The sequence below is a fragment of the Ylistrum balloti genome, unplaced genomic scaffold (assembly GCF_031769215.1).
Source record: "Ylistrum balloti isolate Yb309-2 unplaced genomic scaffold, AGI_CSIRO_Ybal_v1 Utg370140, whole genome shotgun sequence".
Classification (NCBI taxonomy): domain Eukaryota; kingdom Metazoa; phylum Mollusca; class Bivalvia; order Pectinida; family Pectinidae; genus Ylistrum; species Ylistrum balloti.
In genome coordinates, this window is record NW_026782147.1 from 1 (window position 1) to 19876 (window position 19876).

The following is a 19876-nucleotide window of genomic DNA, read 5'->3' on the forward strand; positions in this document are numbered from 1 at the left end:
AGAGTGGCCACCAACACACTCAGCCTGCCAGAAAGATGCTTGACCGCTATGGTCAACTGCATGTCCTGGCAGAGAAGATGGATGTGGATGGAGAGGGCACACAGGACATGAGACCTGGTGGCCCCTGTCTCTCCAGATACGCGACAACTGTTGTCGGTAGCCACACTTTGGACTGCAGGATACCCCTAAAGGACTGCAGAGCCAAATGAACAGTCTCATCTCGAGTACACTGATGTGCTCCGACAGTTGTTCGCCAGACCACTCCCCCAAGCGGCATTGGCCATCGAGGTAAGCTCACATTCCTGTCATGAACGCGTCCATGAACAGGATCATAGAGGGGATAGGCTTGGTCAGAGGTACCCCGTGGAAAACGTTCTCCCGAATGGTCCACCAGCGAGCGAACTCCCTGACCGACTGAGTGAGAGTTATCCAGGCCTCCCACTTCCTGGATGACGGAACCCAGTTGGACAGGAGGAACATCTGGAGAGGTCTGATTTGAAGTCTCCCTAGGGGGACCACATCTGCCAGGGCGTTGAGATACCCCAGAAAACTGAGGAACCAACGTACCTGGACCTGCGACCGTTCGATGAAGGACAGAGCTAGAGCCCTGGCCTTCTCGAACTTCTCCACCGGTGGTAGGGCTATGCCCAGAACCGTATCGAAACGATTCCCCAGGAAGACAAAGTCCTGAGATGGGGAAACCTCTGACTTCTCTCTGGAAGGAATGAAGCCGACTCTGAGCAAGAGTTTCAGGACCAGACGAGTGTCCTTCACTAACGATTCCCACACCAAAAGAGGCATGAGGGAGTCGTCGAAATAGATGTGGACGTCTATTCTGCAGGAGTGAAGGAAACACCAGCAGCAACTTGGTGAACACCAAAGGAGCTGTCGTGAGCCCCAAGGGCATCTCTGCCTTGGCAGCATGGTCCCTACTTCCTCCTGGAGCACCCGTGCCCTTTCTGAATCCCCGGGAGGAGGAAAGAAACAAAAACGGCCAGGAGGCGAGGGACGAATCCTGAAGAAGGGGAATATCTAGACCCTCCCTGACCACCGACAAAAGCCCAAGCGTCCTCTGTAATATCCTGCCACTAGGAAAGGAAAGCAGAGAGACGTCCGCCCACAGGGAGTTCCGGATGGGGCAGATCGAGCCCCTGCCAGACCAGAGAATCGTCTGCCCACCCGGAGCCTGAGCCTGCAGGAGAAGGACATGAGCCCGGGAAAGGAGAACCACCGTCCACCCGGCCATACCCTTCGCCTTTCGCGGCCAAGAAGCAGAAATAGTCAGGAACCCTTCTTCTTGCCCCCAGGAGGTTTCTTACCCTTCCTACCCTTCCCCTTGTTGCCGTTGAAGTGAGGTTGGGACTTGGGCTGTGCAGAAAACTGAGCAGCCGAAGACTTCGCCTTCTTCTTAGGAGGCACTGACCCCTGCGAGGCACTGGCCTTCTCAGCCTGAAACCTCTTCACCAGAAGTGCTGAGGCGACCGAGTCCTCCTTCATATCCTTCTGAACCCAAGGAAGAGCTCCCCTGAACAGGGTAGAGCCCTAGAAGGGGGCATTCAACAAGCGGAAACGGTAGGGTTACTGGACTGGGCGGAATTTCAGAACTGAAAACTGCCTAGCCAACACGGCATTGACGAGCAGAGAACCTGCAAGGCTGCCGTGTCCTGTATGTCGGCTGTTCTGTCTCGGATAACCGACACTCAGGCAAATCGGATACCCTGTATAGACAAACTGTCAGGAAGTCTATGTATGACAGAACTTGGATGGAGAAGTGCAACATTATCTCCATCCTGTGGTGCTCTTTGGGATCGAGCACCACCTGGTCCACTGATTTGCCGGGCCAGGCAGCCAGCTGTCTCAACTCCAGCTGTGCTGGTTGAGAGGCCAACTGCCCATCATGTGTGGCATAGTCGGAAGCTGAAGCCTCCGACAATTCACCAACACTGAGCTGCAGACCGACAAACCCGGGAGCACGGGTAGAGAAGGAGTCCTTCTCTAAAACCGGAGCCCGGGCCGTGGCCAGAACCGAAGACATGATATTGCCTTCTGGCAGAGACCGATCTGAGCGAACGGAAGCCCGAGGAGCCACCAGGGAACCCAGAAGGATGGTGGATTCAGGCGCCGACGATGCTGAGGCGGTGGGCAAACCTCCGCCCTGAGAATCCGGGAGATGTTGGCCTGGAGGACCCGCATCCCAGAAAGCACATGCTGAGCCTCGGCTTCAGCAGTCTCAGGGCCATCTTCCCCTTGTGAACCCTCTTGGCCCAGGAGAAAGATGAATGACATCGTCTTCCTCTGCCGAGCCCGCACCCTCGATGTCCATCTCCTCCTCAATAGAGACCGAAGTCCCCTTGGGAGGAACAGGGGCCGCCAGAGGAGCCATCTCCGCAGAGGGGAACTCCTCTTTATGGCATTTGGACGCAGCGCGACCAACAACTGTAGCTGTAGGCTTGGGTCGGAGACCCGAAGCCGACCCCTGGGAACAGGAGACCGACGGGTCCGCGCTGGAGGCGGAAGTCCTTAAGGTCTGGCAAACCTTTATAGGACCGGCCAACAAGGCCCCCGAAGTAGCAGAACATTGGGGGGATTCCGCACTGCTATAACATCTCCTAGAGGAGAGACCAACCCCTATGGGTTCCACGAGTGAAGACCCATGGGGTAAAAACCCAAACCCCTGAGGGAATGGGAACGGTCCAGCAGGCCGGGAGTGACCCCAGAACTGGCCAAGATGGCCTGCCTGAGTCTGGGGCTGGACATCCTGTCCAAAGGACCAGGATGAACCGCCACTCCCACCAGGTGGAAACCCAGACATGTACGGGCTAAGCCCGTAACTGCTGAGTAACTGTTGGTACCCAAAACCATCCGCAGGTTGGCCTGGGCGACCCAGGAATAAGTGCCCGCAGGCACCCCTACTCCCTGAGCCCGGGGGAAAGGGAGACCGGAAACCGGACTCCTGGCCTGAAGCCCCAAACCCTTGGAGGAAAACCCCCTGGGAAACCCTGCACTGGGAAATCTGGATTGGGATGGAAGTCCCAGAGCCAGAAGCCTGTGAGGGTGGGAAAACAGACCCCGCGCTGACACCAGGATTAGTGAACTCAAGTGTCACTAATCCCCGTAGCCACAGACAATCCTGACAAAAAGTCTGTGGCCCCTGAACCTATACCTGAAGGCACAGTTCCGGAGTCAAAGCGGCCCCCACCAACGACGCCACCTGGCGTGCCGAGGTCCCTGAAGGAATCAGAGACCTCGACCGGAAGTCCCTTTCCGACGGTAACACCGCCGCCTATCGAGAGCTACCGGCCAATTCGACCCTTGACTGCGCCGAGTCAGGGTCGGGCTGCCCCCCCCCCCCCCTACTCCAGGACGCACCTGGACAGGGGGAGCCACCCCCTGCTGAAGGGCGGAGCTCGGTTGAACGAGAGCACCCCCAGCAGGAACGCTCTGGTTCAGAACTTCAGGAGGGAGGTCTTAAAAAGCTTACTTCCCTTACCGGAAGAAGAGGACGAATCCCTCTTCCGGCGGAAAGTTAGCTGGAAAGGCATGGGAGCCTAAGCAGCAGACTCCATATGCAAACAAAGTTCACATAGTGAGGTCTGGCTGTAATGTTGGCAAATGGGACAGGTATCATGGGGTTCCCATTATCTATAGAAATAGGAACATCCATGCGCTGACCCCCGACGTAAACCCGGCACCTTTATCCAGCATCGAAACAATAAAAAATTGTAACAATGAAAACAAGGATAAAAAGTTTTCTAACAATAAAAAAACTACGAACGAGATCATAAAACCTACCGTACGCAGCAAGATTGTACTGCAAAAAAAAGAAAACGGTCGTACAAAACGGCCGACAAAGCAGCAAGAAAACAATTTCAACTTCACGAAAATCCGAGTGACGAGACAAGTAGTCACGCACTCGAACACGCGGAGGAAAAACACGGCCGGAAACGAAGTTCTCGAACAATAAAAAAACTACGAACGAGAGCACAAAGCCTACCGTACGCAGCAAGATTGCACTGCATAAATAAAACGGCCGTACAACACGGCCGACAAAGCAGCAAGAAAATAAATTCCAACTTCACACAAATCCGAGCAACGAGACAAGTAGTCACGCACTCGAATACGTGGAGGAAAAAACGGCCGGAAATACGGTCAAAATAAACAAATGACAATACTTAATTTCACAATATAAGTTGGGAGATGGGTTTATAGACTACTAATAGAGTAACAATATACTCAAACGACAATGGCAGTACGAAGAGAAGGAGTAAGAAAAGCACTTAGCTCAGACACCTCCGCACTCGTCGGCAGCCATAAAGGTAAGAGGAAGGGAGATCACTCTGCGTTCCTGCGGTGATGGCTCATGGATCGTAGGGAGGGCGGGATTGTTTTTCTTTTGAATCTTTTGTTGTTGGGATACAAAGATGGGTGTAGGTACTGTATTTGCATACTAAAGTTATGGTAATTATTACTGAAATGAAATCACTATTTGTTACCTTGGCATGTGACCGACACAGACCTTAACATTGTATTTATGTACATGTAAGTAGGAAACCATTAATTAATTGTTTGGTTGTTGTAGATGAACACAGCCGGGTGATACTTCCAGACAGTGAATGGGACCCTCTCTCCTCATACATTAATGCAAACTACATCAGGGTAAGTTGTCCAAGACAGGATTAAGTTCAAGGGGCACTGTCAAGGTCAAGAAGAGCAATTGAATTGTTATATTGACATTCTTGTTTAAATTACCAGATTTAAGAAAATGACAAAATTTATTAAATTAGATTTTAACATTTTTTTCGATCAGTTTTGATTTTCCTCAGTTGCCACCTAAGATTTGTTCAGGGACAAAACAGCTGTATGATGCAGTTTGATTTACTACTTGGCATAGATCTAATGGATCTAATTCTACAAAATGCCATTAACTTGTGTGTCTTTCGTACAAAATATGTCATGGTCCATTGTATGGAGATTATCAGAAATTTTTCTGTGAGGTCGGCAATTTAACTTCATTTTGATGTTATTAAGGTTTTGATCAAGGTCACCAACAAAAGAATGTTATTTAACAGAGCATATTTTTCTGAGGTAATTTTCTGTAATACAACATGATAAAATCTATTTATAGATGTTCGGTGATAATCTCAATGATCTTCAGAAAATAGATTGCAGCATTTCATTTTGAAGTTTTGAAATTTACTTGGTTTCAGTATATTGAATATAGACATGTATTTAAAAAAATTGATTGGTTAGAGGATAGGATAAAAGTTGATTGGTTAGAGGATAGGATAAAAGTTGATTGGTTAGAGGATAGGATAAAAGTTGATTGGTTAGAGGATAGGATAAAAGTTGATTGGTTAGAGGATAGGATAAAAGTTGATTGGTTAGAGGATAAAAATTGATTGGTTAGAGGATAAAAATTGATTGGTTAGAGGATAGGATAAAAGTTGACTGGTTAGAGGATAGGATAAAAGTTGATTGGTTAGAGGATAGGATAAAAGTTGATTGGTTAGAGGATAGGATAAAAGTTGACTGGTTAGAGGATAGGATAAAAGTTGACTGGTTAGAGGATAGGATAAAAGTTGACTGGTTAGAGGATAGGATAAAACCATATTCATTTACAAATATCAGCTTAATTTGGTATTGACATTAATTAATATTCATTTAAATTTGGGGGAATTGGCAGTATTGTTTTAGAATATCAAAATTGAAGGAATTTGCTTGGTTTGGAAACAAGAAATTATATACTATAGATAATGATTTTGTTTTACATATTTAGGTTAGAGGAGACTAAGGCCATGTTAGAATCTGAAATATATTCCCCGGTACATGAATTTTATTTGGTTAAAAAGACTTGACTTGTTCTCGTCTCATCCTGTAAATACCAAGGGAGTCCAATGTTTATAATAGTATCTGTATTGTATCTCCTGATTCATCTTAGCTGACCTATTAAACTTTACAGAACCTCTAGTTATTCTCCTCTGTGACATCTAATTCCACCACTGAACACCAGGCCCAACCTGACATCAATTATTTCCATGTCAATGACAAAAGCATCATTCTGCCTTTCTAAATGATTTAATAATGAAGACATTGTCTAGTTCAGTCAACTTGTAAAAGGGGAAAAACAAAACCAAAGTCTTGAAATTTGAAACCATCTTAAACAGGTATACATTGTGTGGTTTTGAAACATGTCAACAAGCAGATTTTGCTGATATCATCTCACAGATTTGTCTAGTCAATCACCTTCCTTCAGGGAGGTTTAGATGAAAGCAGAATTTGTATGAATTGTTTGGGAAACAGAAATCAAAATGAATATGTATAATTAAGTGTAAACACCTTATGAATAATATACATTACAATTAAAAAATCAAACAAAACAAAATATTAATATATTTTGGTTTTACTTTATATATATGTCCTATTGATGGTGAACCTTTCTGTACATTATTTCTCTTTACTGGGTTTTTCTTAAACCCAGCTGGCTTGCTTGGCATTACATATGTATCTGAAGTGTACAGCTACATTATATAATTAGAAAATTGTATTTAAACCAGTTAAAAAAATATCTTTTATTTTTTATCTTTTGTTAAAATAAATAAACTTTATTCATGTTTTAACAAATATGAAACTAGCTTTAAGCTTTTAGTGTTTATTCTTGTTGGCTCAGCTGAAAACGTGTAAGGTTCTTGCTGTGGAAGGAAACCAAAGTATCTGGGGAAAACCCTCTTGTTCTCTTTTATTAACCCAATGCCATCAGATGGTGGGCTATTAAAATTGCCCTACATCTGTTGTCCATTGTCAGTCCATCCCTCTGCCTGTAAACAAATTTTGTTATCGCTATCTCTTGAGAAGTACTGAACGGATCATTCTCACATTTTACATGTAGGTACCCCTTGGTCCTTAGGTGTGCCTGTTGGAACTGATAAAAAAAAAAAAAAAATGGCTGACAGGTGGCCATTTTGAATTTTTTCAATGAAGTTTGTTATCCCTGTTTCTTGAAAAGTACCAGATGGGTCTCTTTCAAATTTTCGTATGTAGGTGCCCCTTGGTCTCTAGTTGTGCCCATCTATTTTTGGGACTGATCAGGAAAACAAAATGGCTGTCAGGAGTCCGTCTTGAATGTTGACTTTGCAAGTTTGTTGTTTTGAGTCAGAGGAAATATGTTGGCACCAGGTGTCCTGTAATAAGCCCACCCCTGACTTGTGAGTCAGAGGTAACATGTTGTCCCTGATGCTTATTATCAAGTGATAAACCCACCCACCTCTGATTTGTAAGTTAAGAAGAAATGTGATGGCCCCTGGGCTTATTGTAAGATAGAGAGCTGGTTATTAGATTTCTTGAATATGAGATATATGTGGTATTGTCCATGGTCCCAAAGCAAACAGACAGCACACAGAAAATATTCCACTACAATTAAAACCAGGCTTGTACACAATTGGGGAAGTGTTTTGGGTTGACACTTAAAAAGTGGAGATATAGTGACATACAGTGGCATGTATCATAGTAAAGCCACAACTAAACATTTAAAGTTTGCTGTGAAAAAATATGAGTGATGAACCAAAAATATTGGTCTTGTGTTTCAACAGGGATATGAAGGAGAGCCCCATGCATATGTTGCGACCCAGGGCCCAATGTCACACACGATCGTGGATTTCTGGAGAATGGTTTGGGCAGAGAAGGCACCCATCATTGTTATGATCACAAAACTGAAGGAAAAAGGACGGGTAAGTATAGTACAATGTTTCCAGTAATAAATTCACAAGCTTCTGATGAGTTCAGTTCAGATAGACTCTGGAAATTTTATCTTAACATTGACAATATGTTGTGATAGATGTTTGGTAGTTGTAACATTCTGATCTAAAGTTTGGTTTTCTTCTCGGTATTCACAAAAGCTGTTAATAATTGTATGGTAATAGACTGAGATGTAAACAAAGGCTGTATAGAGTTGTGTTTAAAAGTTAATTGATTAGAGTTTCTATTTTATAGCCAAAATGTGAGAACTACTTGCCAGAGGATTACTCGTCAGCTACATTTGGAGACATAGATGTTAAAGTGGATAGAGTGGTGAATCGGCACGGCTACTCTCTCCGACACCTCCTACTCCGAGTAAGACATGCCTCTTTATCTTTTTATGTAAGATTTATGATTCGTGGCTACCATTCTTGCACACCACAAAATAAAACAGACTCTTCCTGCTCCTCCAGCTGCTGCTGCTGATGATGATCCTCCTCCTTGATCTCCTCTCCTTGATCTCTTCTCTTCTTTAATCTTGTCCTAAATCTTTTCCTTCTTGATCTTGTCATTGAACTTTCTCACCATTTACTCTCTTCCTTGATCTTGTCCTCAGTCTCCTCCTCCTTGAACCTAGATCTCCTTTTCCTCAATCTCTTTCTTCTTGTCCTCAGTCTCCTCCTCTTCCTTGAACCTAGATCTCCTTTTACTCGATCTCTTTCTTCTTGTCCTCAGTCTCCTCCTCTTCCTTAAACCTAGATATCCTTTTACTCAATCTCTTTCTTCTTGTCCTCAGTCTCCTCCTCTTCCTTAAACATAGATATCCTTTTCCTCCATCTCTTTCTTCTTGTCCTCAGTCTCCTCCTCTTCCTTAAACCTAGATATCCTTTTCCTCCATCTCTTTCTTCTTGTCCTCAGTCTCCTCCTCTTCCTTAAACCTAGATCTCCTTTTCCTCCATCTCTTTCTTCTTGTCCTCAGTCTCCTCCTCTTCCTTAAACCTAGATCTCCTTTTCCTCCATCTCTTTCTTCTTGTCCTCAGTCTCCTCCTCTTCCTTAAACCTAGATATCCTTTTCCTCCATCTCTTTCTTCTTGTCCTCAGTCTCCTCCTCTTCCTTAAACCTAGATATCCTTTTCCTCCATCTCTTTCTTTTTGTCCTCAGTCTCCTCCTCTTCCTTAAACCTAGATATCCTTTTACTCAATCTCTTTCTTCTTGTCCTCAGTCTCCTCTTCCTTGAACCTAGATCTCCTTTTCCTCAATCTCTTTCTTCTTGTCCTCAGTCTCCTCCTCCTCCTTGAACCTAGATCTCCTTTTCTTCAATCTCTTTCTTCTTGTCCTCAGTCTCCTCCTCTTCCTTAAACCTAGATATCCTTTTCCTCAATTTCTTTCTTCTTGTCCTCAGTCTCCTCCTCTTCCTTAAACCTAGATCTCCTTTTCCTCCATCTCTTTCTTCTTGTCCTCAGTCTCCTCCTCCTCCTTAAACCTAGATCTCTTTTACTCAATCTCTTTCTTCTTGTCCTCAGTCTCCTCCTCTTCCTTAAACCTAGATTGCCTTTTCCTTGATCTCTTCTTTTCTTTAATCTCCTCCTCTTGATATCCTTCTTTCAATCTCCTGCTCTGTTGCTCCTTCTATGTCATAAGCCAGTGTTGTAATTTTGTCCTGTTTTATGAGGTAAGCTATTGTTGCTTTGTTAAAGTTAGCATACTAAGCACTTTATGTTATGATGTGCAGAAATTCAGAACTGTCAAACAAAATAGCAAAACTGACAAACTGCATTTTGCCAAGAACAGTTGGTTACTAGGACTTTTATTACAGTACAGGATGAAAAACTTCTGACCAATTGATTGGATAAAAAATATCTTTACTTACAAAATGAAAACCTACAAAATAAATTCAACAAAATAGTTTGATACATATTAATGATTTGAAATGCATGTTTCCAAAACATTTTAGAACAAAACAGAATGCAATTTTAACCATTAAAGATAAGAGCTCATTTTATTTCCTCCTCTTTACCTAATTTCAGCCTTAAAGTTCGTGATTTGCCTTTGTCAGAAATGTGTCTCTTAAGTGAAAGGTGCTGAAAGATGGCATGAAATTTGAGATATTTGTATTGCTCTGTTTCCTAACTGCATTATAACTGCATTTTTTGGATGCATTTGTAATATTTTTAAATTCAATTGTATTTTTATGTTACGGAATTTTATTCAGAATTATGTGCTGTAAAATCGGTAAACAGTTTGTGGACAAATGAATCCATAAATTAAGATTACCCACAAAAGCAATGAACGAAAACACTGAAAATAACCCCCACAAAAATCTGGAGTAGGAAGAACTTGAGTGTAGCCATGGAACATGCAGTTTAAAATAATAAATACAGTATTATTTTCATAGAAGTGTGCATCTCTTTTATCAGTGTGCTCTTGTTTTTAGGCAGTGCCTGTTTCATATTTTTGATATGGTAAACACCTGTATTTTATATATAACAGAGTAATGGAGAGATACAACATGTCCTCCACTACTGGTACACGGCCTGGCCTGATCACAAGCCTCCAACATCTCCAACAATGCTCCTGGAACTCATAAAGGAGGTGGAACAACGTCGCCATCATCATGATGGTATCCGCACAAGGGGACCAGTTATTGTACACTGCAGGTAAGACAGAACACAAGGGACCAGTCATTGTACACTGTAGGTAAAATCAAACACAAGGGAACCAGTCATTGTACACTGCAGATAAGTCAGAACACAAGGGACCAGTCATTGTACACTGCAGATTAGTCAGAACACAAGGGACCAGTCATTGTACACTGTAGATAAGACAAAACACAAGGGAACCAGTCATTGTACACTGTAGATAAGACAAAACACCACGGGACCAGTCATTGTACACTGCAGTTAGACAGATCACAAGGGACCAGTCATTGTACACTGTAGATAAGAAAAAACACAAGGGACCAGTCATTGTACACTGTAGATAAGACAAAACACAAGGGACCAGTCATTGTACACTGCAGATTAGTCAGAACACAAGGGACCAGTCATTGTACACTGCAGATTAGACAGAATACAAGGGACCGGTCATTGTACATTGTAGGTAAGACAGAACACAAAGGAACCGGTCATTGTACATTGTAGGTTAGACAGAACACAAGGGACCAGTAACTGTACATTGTATGTTAGACAGAACACAAGGGACCAGTAACTGTACATTGTAGGTTAGACAGAACACAAGGGGACCAGTCATTGTACACTGCAGGTCAGACAGAACATAAGGGGACCGTGCAGTCAAACAGAACACTGTAGGTTAGACAGAACATGGAGTCCGGTAATGAGCTAAAGGAAATAGGATATTAAAATGAATATATATTAACATATTATTTATACTGTATCTCTCAATAGCTCTTAGTAAAATCATCACTTATCCTTTGAAAGTTTGTTTTGTTTATGTTAATTTAGAGGATACAGATCCATTGCCAAAAATTGATGTATGATATGTTGATATTAAAATTTTAAAAATATTGTAGTCTGCATGTCTCATTATCTCTTGAGACATAAAAAAGTAGAAAAATAAACAAGCTTAAGTAAAGACATGAGCTTAGAGATCCCCTAGAAAAGGTTACCAAGGTTGGATGTTTAAAGGTTGTGTGTTTATTTCAGTGCTGGTATAGGGAGGACAGGTTGTTTTATTGGTATAAGTATTGGTATACGACAGTTACGAGAGGAACACTCTGTGGATGCTCTGGGTGCTGTATGTACTATGAGGATAGACAGGTGAGTTTTAGTAATAACTGGGTCTCTCTTCCTCACCAAAGGGATAACATTAAAAGCTAAGACCTTATCAAGACTCTCACACCCTCACCAAGGATGTACAGTTCAAAACTATTTCCTTATTTAGCCCCTCATTCTGACCAAAATAACAATCTCAGAGCCTTATGTCCTTACTTAGTTTCTTATCATCACCAAAGGAGCATATTTCAGAGTTATGTCCTTCCTGGGTCCCTCATCCTTACAAAAGGACCATGTTTCAGGGATATGTCCTTCCTGGGTCCCTCATCCCAACCAAAGGAGCATATTTCAGAGTTATGTCTTTCCTGGGTCCCTCATCCCAACCAAAGGAGCATATTTCAGGGCTATGTCCTTCCTGGGTCCCTCATCCCAACCAAAGGAGCATATTTCAGAGTTATGTCCTTCCTGTGTCCTTCATCCAAATCACATCAGAATATTTCAGAGTTATGTCCATCCTAGGTCCCTCAACTTAACCAAAGGAGCATATTTCAGAGTTATGTCCTTCCTTGGTCCCTCATACCAACCAAAGGAGCATATTTCAGGGCTATGTCCTTCCTGGGTCCCTCATCCCAACCAAAGGAGCATATTTCAGGGCTATGTCCTTCCTGGGTCCCTCATATCAACCAAAGGAGCATATTTCAGGGCTATGTCCTTCCTGGGTCCCTCATCCTTACCACAGTAGCATATTTCATGGCTATGTCCTTCAGGTGTCCTTCATCCCAACCAAAGGAGCATATTTCAGGGCTATGTCCTTCCTGGGTCCCTCATCCCAACCAAAGGAGCATATTTCAGGGCTATGTCCTTCCGGTGTCCCTCATCCCAACCAAAGGAGCATATTTCAGGGCTATGTCCTTCCGGTGTCCCTCATCCCAACCAAAGGAGCATATTTCAGGGCTATGTCCTTCAGGTGTCCCTCATCCCAACCAAAGGAACAAGGTTGAAGGGTAATGTCCAGTAAACAATGTGATAATATATCAATTCAATATTTTAGGTATAAATTGAGAAATTAATTCTGTTTGACTGTCATTGTTTAGTTGTGCTTTCTCAATAACAGCGGATTGAAGCTTAATGATCTAAGCAGAGATGAAAACGGGAATTAAAATCAGCAGTTTTGTAGAGAATTTGTGCTGGCTTTCTAGTTCTGATTGTTGATTGTTCTTATAATTTCTCTGGTGTTGTGATTCTTCAGGGGTGGTATGATACAGACACATGAACAGTATGACTTTGTGCATCAAGCTTTATTTGAGTATGAGAAACAGTTAGAAGAACCAATAGGGAACACAGTAGGAGACTGACCCGAACATCCAACTGTAGGGACTGATCATATGTGATAGTCAGTACTGAAATAAACTGACCACCAGGACCCTCTGACCACTACTCAACCCAGAGGACCCAACTTTAGCCTTTTCATCACATATAGCATTCAACTGGAAGTGCTGCAGTACGTTTCTCCCAAAATATCCTAGTACTAAAGTATGAAGCTTTTGGCTGATTCTAATTTGTACAGTACATGTGGAGATTGCATTGGATTTCGAAATGTGAAGATTTCAATTGACTCGGATTAAGAAGTGTTAAGCTTTTTGCTGATGCTGATTATGAAATGTTAATTATTTTTTTCAGATTTAGATTTTTCAGTTTGATGCTTTAGAATAAAAAATTTGAAACATTTTTCTGGATTGGATTATGCAATGTGAGAGAAGACTTTTATTGAATCAGATAATTAAGTGTAAAGCTTTCCACTGAACTGGATTATGAAGCTTGATGCTGATTTGGATTTTGAATTTTGAAGATTTCTGCCAATTAGTTCCATATGAAAAAAAAAAATTTGGAATAAGGGTACAAAAAGAGAGAGAAAAAAAAGCAAAATATAATAATTCCCATGAATTGGCAGAAAGCTTCAAAATGAAATGTTAGTGAAATGTGATGTAAAAACAAAATGACATGTATTTAAGGAGAATATTTTTACAACTGTTGTATTTATCCTGTTGTTAACGTTTAGTGCTCAGACTACTGTGCTGCTTGATGTCATGGTGTATTTGATTTTTCCGAAAGTTTCAGAGCTAAAGTTTGTAAAGTAATTCATCACCAACCTGAAAATCACAATTGATGTAGTCACTATAGTTATATAGATATTGGTGACCTTCCATGATCTCTGATTTTGTCCGGTAACTATTTATTTAGAACTTCTGAGAATTCATATACGGCGAAATTAATTCTGACCACCGCGGTTTTGCTGTTTACTGAAAGCAATGTGGTACATCAACTTGATAATGTGTTGTTCATGTGAATACAGTAATGTCAGGTTTAGGTCAGGAAAAAGGATACCGGTTTGAAGAGTAGAAATGCACCTTACTTCATTATAACATGCCAAGTGAAAGATTCCTTCTGGCCTGCAGCAAATTGGCATGTGAGAACCATAAACTTTTGGAAGTCAAATCTACTGTCGCTGAAATGTACATACGACTGTAAAAACCTGTAAAGACATGCATATTATAAGAGCACTAGTAGATGTCAGGGAACGTTTGAAATATTTCATCATGCATGTTTTATGATATTTTAACAGCATTTAGTAACACAATATATGGGGTTTACTGTTTTACTAGTTTTTCAAAATGTCAAATCACAAATTAAAGACAATGATTTCATGAATTTCAGTTAGTGATATGTGTTTAAAATTCACCTTAATTGATTAACGGATATGGAATATGATTTAATGTATGTCTGTAGAATCTGTGATTATTTGACAAATAATAGAAAATGCAAACATGAAGACAACTATTAAACAAACAAGTGCTCTATATTAGAAAGCTTTTTAAACTTTGATGGTCTTTTCTATTATTTTATGCACTACTAAATATCATAAATCAATTCTTGGTATCATTTGATATTAAGTAATATCATAATTGATAAGTGCTATATCACAAATTTGATATCGTGATATTTTTGATATCGCAAACTTAACTTTATGATATCACTTATTTGGACAAGTGATTTATCCCTAAATGGAAGAAAATCCTGTTATCAAAATCTTGTGTCAGTGATATCACTTATAGGGTGATATTACTGAAATTGAACATTGAAATGGTGTATGCATTACATTATGAAATGATTAATCAAATTCAGTGCCCCATTGAAACAACAAAAATTTTGATAATACTCTAGTTCATTTTTTAATGGAATCATTCCCATTCAATACAATCATTTCACCCTGTCACTTCTAGATCAGAAAGTGTTGGAAAAGTGAGACTGTAAGGAGCAGTATTTACTATTATTTAATTTGAATCAGTGTTATCTTATTGTGCTGATGGTCATGGTCATTATCATTGGTTTTTAATGTTATCATGTTGTTATTAGGCTTACAAACAAATGTTGTTGATATATGAATGAATGTAAAAGGTCTGGAGTTATTGTACGAGCCGTAAAATCTTAAGCAAAAAAGCACTTCGTTTCTGGTGCAATTTTATTACAATATTGTTTCTTGCAATATCATTTTTAGAAAAATAGCCATATATACTTAAAAATTGTTGATGAGATCTCTGAATTTCAGTAGTTTTTGTATGGACTCTGAGAATGGATGCCTTATTTAATTTGCCATGTATAGATATTACATCATCAAAATTTGATAAAGATGAATCATCACACATATGTTTACATTACAATATTTACCATAAACAAAAGTAAAAATCTTTAAGATTCTTTGAAAGAAAATAAAATGTATTCTTTGTAAGAGATAAAATTGAAATATCATTTCTGGTTTTAAAGTGATTAGATGAAGAAAATGAATACTTATTCAATATAAATGTATACAACATGTGGTTATCTAAACACATTAAACTACTATTAAGGAAATTCAAGTCTAAAAAATGTTTTTTCTGAATGTAATTATTAGCCAGTTCAGCTCACTTTTTTATTGTTCAGTGAAGAATATTGTCTGAGGATTCTGAAACCTTTCATGGAGAAAAAACTAACATGTAGATATCCTGTCTAGAGGCACAACAATAATTGAATGTTGCTGGCGAGTTCTGATGGAATTATGAAGTTTGTTTTTACCACCGAAATACCATGTTTGGTATTTCAAATCCTGTTAATATAACAGTATGTCATGTGATTTACTTTGTCACATGTCAATCATGTGACCACATTTTTTGAAATTTTTCATGTGATATGTAATTTTTGTATGACCATTTGTATTCTGTATCATGTGAAGTTTTGTTTCCAGTGTACTTAAAGGCATTGTTATGTTTTATTTATCGTTTTTCCCTCCTGAAATAACATCCAGGTATAAAATATTTTACCATCTGTTTTTTGTATATATAAATGTGATTTATTTTTCTCATGCAGCTATTTGATTTATTTTGTTTTTCCCATTTTTAATGAAGGCTTGTTTATACCCAAGAATCAAATACAAGATAATTAAAGAAAACTATACATATACTTGATTAAGTTTGTTCAGTATTTGTTTATTTAAACTAAAAAACTTTTTTTTTTATCTTTGGTTTTATAGATTGTAAAAGATTTTAACTTTTCTTAGGATTGACAAAATCTCAGATACTCTTGTGATTCTCAGTTTATAACAGTATTGAACTTCACGCAACGGTTACTGTTTCATTTCACACAAAGCAGTGTTACAAAGTAATACTATGTTAAAGCAAATTATCATTAACACTTTGGATAGAAACCTCTCATACTGGTCACCTGAATTAAAGAAAATTTAACAATTGTTAAATGAAATTTATAAAGATGATCAAATTATTGTAGAATTTGCAGTCCAGTGGATAGATAATTATACAAGGTTTGATATACAATGTATCAGCACAAATGACGGAATGCTCAATAGCCAGATCAGACAGATTTTGCTTTAACCTATCGTCTTTGTTTATTTTAAAGATTTTCCGAAAACACTGAAAATTATGACTTTTTGCTGTTTTAGAGCAGGTTGTTATCCATATGACTTTATTTTGTTGTTCTTAACTGGTAGAATTTATATATTGTGTACATTTCAAGAATCAGATGTCGCTCAAGATATCACATACCAGTGTTTTCTAGTCTCTGCCATTTATAGGGGGAGGGGTTGCATAGTGTTTATTGTCTTACTTCATCATCTACAATGGATGAGATGTGTTATGAGGTTCCAGAGTAGGTCAAAGTGTCACAGTTACTATTTATAGGATTTTGTCAAATTGGGCCTTCATGCCTATAAAAAATAACTCGCTGAATGAGTAGTCGCATTCTTTAAATGCAGCAGGTTGGTGTAATATGAATAAAATATGAAATTACTTAAAAATCAATTTGATTTTAAACTGCAAAATATTTCATCACTGAAAAAAGTGACCATACCTTAAGTGTTCTAGTAAAATCTTACTGTCAAATAAAAACAGTTATACAATTATTTTTCCTTTGAAGGAGTGAAGTGGGGGAGAGAGAGAATAAGTGCAATACATTGTACAGTGAAATTCTAGTCTTTTTTTCCCTTCACTAGCATTATATTCATCAGCATATCCCATTGACAAATTTAACTAGTCCCAAAAGAAAACTGCATTTTGTATGTTGCCGATAAGTACTCTCTTTAACCTAATCATTTGAAAGTTTTTTTTCTTGTCCAATTTGAAATTTTGGTTAAAATTTATTTTTATGATTTATTTGATTCATCATCCATAATTACATAAATGATATTTCAATTTTTTTTAATGAAAAAAAAAAAATTTGAATGATGCAATTATGCCACTTTCAACAGAGAACATTTTGCCTAACATTTGAAGGGCTTCTACAGCATCTTTCCTCAAATAAGCCCCCTCCCATACTATAAATGTTTAGAATTAAATTTTAGGGAGGGCTTATTTGCAAACTACTTTCAGCATATTATTTTGAAATTGATGATTCTGCAAAAATGGAGAAGGGTGTTTACTGGTGGCAAATGCTTAACTGTAGTAAATATATTTTTCCAATTACATTTGCCTTAGTAAACATTTTGGGATTTAAAATTGTTTTTTTTTTATGCTATAGTGCTTGTTATCATCATAACCTGACCTGAGGTATCATTTTTCACACGATTGTTGTTTTGACTCGTTGTTGTTTTAAACAGTAAACCTGAAATTTTAAGATGATTTCGCTATGCGTAAATTAACTTGTGCCTGTAATTAACAGCAAAAATAGGATATCACATTGTATCCACACTACTTGTATTTACTATTGATTATTTCATATATTGTAACAAAATTTTAAAAGTTTCCTTTTTTTTTTACAGTTAAATTTACACAAGGTAAAGCCAGTGACTTAGTTTTTTTAAGCTTAAGTTAAAGAGTTCAATTTAGATTTAAGGCTAATAGCTTAAATATGATGAAAGGATCAGGTTTTCCAACATTATCTCCATTTACTGTCATTCAGAAGCATCAAAGGTTCATTAGTTAAATTGACTGAACGCTTTCATGAAAAATATTGATTAGTTTCTGGTGATCTTTCTGAAATTTTCTTATACTCAATTACAATGCCACGATAACCTTGATCATCAAATTTATTTTAACAGAGCAGTACGTATACAGACAAATTAAACTGATGTTGTAAATTAGTATTTTTCTTGAAGATTCTAATGAAAATGAAAACACCCTTTTGGTTCAGGTTTTGTTACAAGATTTTTGTTTCTGAATTTAGTTTTACCTAAAGAAGTAAATCTGTGGATACATGAACATATACATCGGCATCTCCCACATGTCGACCAAAGTCATTGTAACTATGGTGATTCCAAACACATCTATAATATAATCTCTCTCCCAGAAACGTCAGGTGATGTGTCCCTCATATTAATCCCCAGCCATGGTAACTATGGCGATACAGGGCACATCTCTAACATACAAAATACATCTACTGTAAAATCATCTATTTTCATGGAGCTAAATTTTTGTGGTTTTTCAAAAAGGAACTATTTTGTGGACACCTTATATTGATAAAGATAGCTCAATTAATCCACTTGTTTTTGTTTAACAGATCATGAACATGAATTTGTGGTTAAAGAGTTTCAAGGAAATCAATGAAAATATTTCCCCCATGAAAATGATCGATTATACGGTATAATATACATTTTCTCCCAGCCATATCGACATGTCCCTCATATTGACCCCCCTGCCTTGGCAACTAAGCTGATATAGAATACATCTATAATATACACTTATCCATTTATCTCCCAGCTATGTCTAGTGACGAGTACTTCATGTTGACCCCAAGCCATGGTTACTGTGGTGATAGGGTCAAGCCTCATTGATAGAATCTCAATCGTTATTACTTAAGTTTTAATCCATTTAGATGTTGTTTTTGTTTTGTTGATATTTTGAGCTCATGTACAATAAAAAAAACATAAAATACCCGGAAAGGCGTTCCATTTTTTTTCTTTGTTTTTTGTAGTTAGGATATTCTATATAAGTTTCAAAATACAGAAATCACCAATATATAACTTTATTGATATCTCACAATAACTGTGGCATCTGTTAGTTCGTCCATCATAATCATTTACCTTTCCATTAAAATTCTATGAGGCCAGAACGACTGCATTGATTTTGACCAAATCTGAGAGCCAAGGAGTGATTTGTAAACATTGGTTGTGGCTGTTTCTAACACTTCGTGTTAAGGAATCTGAATTTCATGGTATATGACTTTAAGACCCCAAAAAGCTGGACATGGTCTGATCCCAGTACTATACAATGAAGAAGCATTCATTTTCAGCCGTAGTAAACCATTTGCTAGAATGGATCAGGAGTCTTTACAATTTCAGTTGTTTTGTGTTTCCTAGGTCGCTGTGCCCAGTGGTTGGGGCAAACTCATTGGCCAGTCATGTAACATAAATGTGTTTGCCTTTCACATATCAATATATTCGGCAGGGAGGTGATCACCAGTGTAATACACTCATTATATGTTAAAATCAGAAGAAAACCATACACAATCAATAATATAATATATATGTAACAGAGGTAATTAATCATTTCAGTACATTGCCTAGGATTTGAACTCGGTACCTCAGGTTTACTAGTCTTGTGCTCAACTGATGGAGTTAAAGATATGTTCTATCTGGAACTTGTTCTCTTAATTTCTAGGGGATTACAAACATGCTTGCCAGGTATATGGCTCAGTATTATTCATAGGAACCAGTGAAACAGAGTTCATTATTAATTTCAATGCCTCCACTAGACTTCCAACCAAGGACATCTGACTTACTAGTCTTGCACTCAACCTCGACACTCGAACTAAGGAGAATATACCTCTAGGGTCCATTCCAACAAGTGTTTACCAGGAATGTATATTCAGCAAGCCCAAATTGAAAAATTGCTCAATTTTGTTGTAATTCATATGTGTTGTCAATACTTAA

The 19876-nt window shown here is 38.9% G+C and overlaps 1 protein-coding gene across 1 annotated transcript; it reads left to right on the forward strand.

The window, feature by feature from the left end:
* Positions 1–4579: 4579 nt before the first annotated feature.
* LOC132550691 (receptor-type tyrosine-protein phosphatase R-like) lies at positions 4580–18886 on the forward strand (the record flags this gene model as incomplete). Its single annotated transcript, XM_060214783.1, has 6 exons — positions 4580–4656; positions 7587–7724; positions 7987–8106; positions 10223–10389; positions 11395–11508; positions 12713–18886. Coding segments are annotated over 6 exons (722 nt in total), but the record flags the coding sequence as incomplete, so codon positions are not given.
* Positions 18887–19876: the final 990 nt, after the last annotated feature.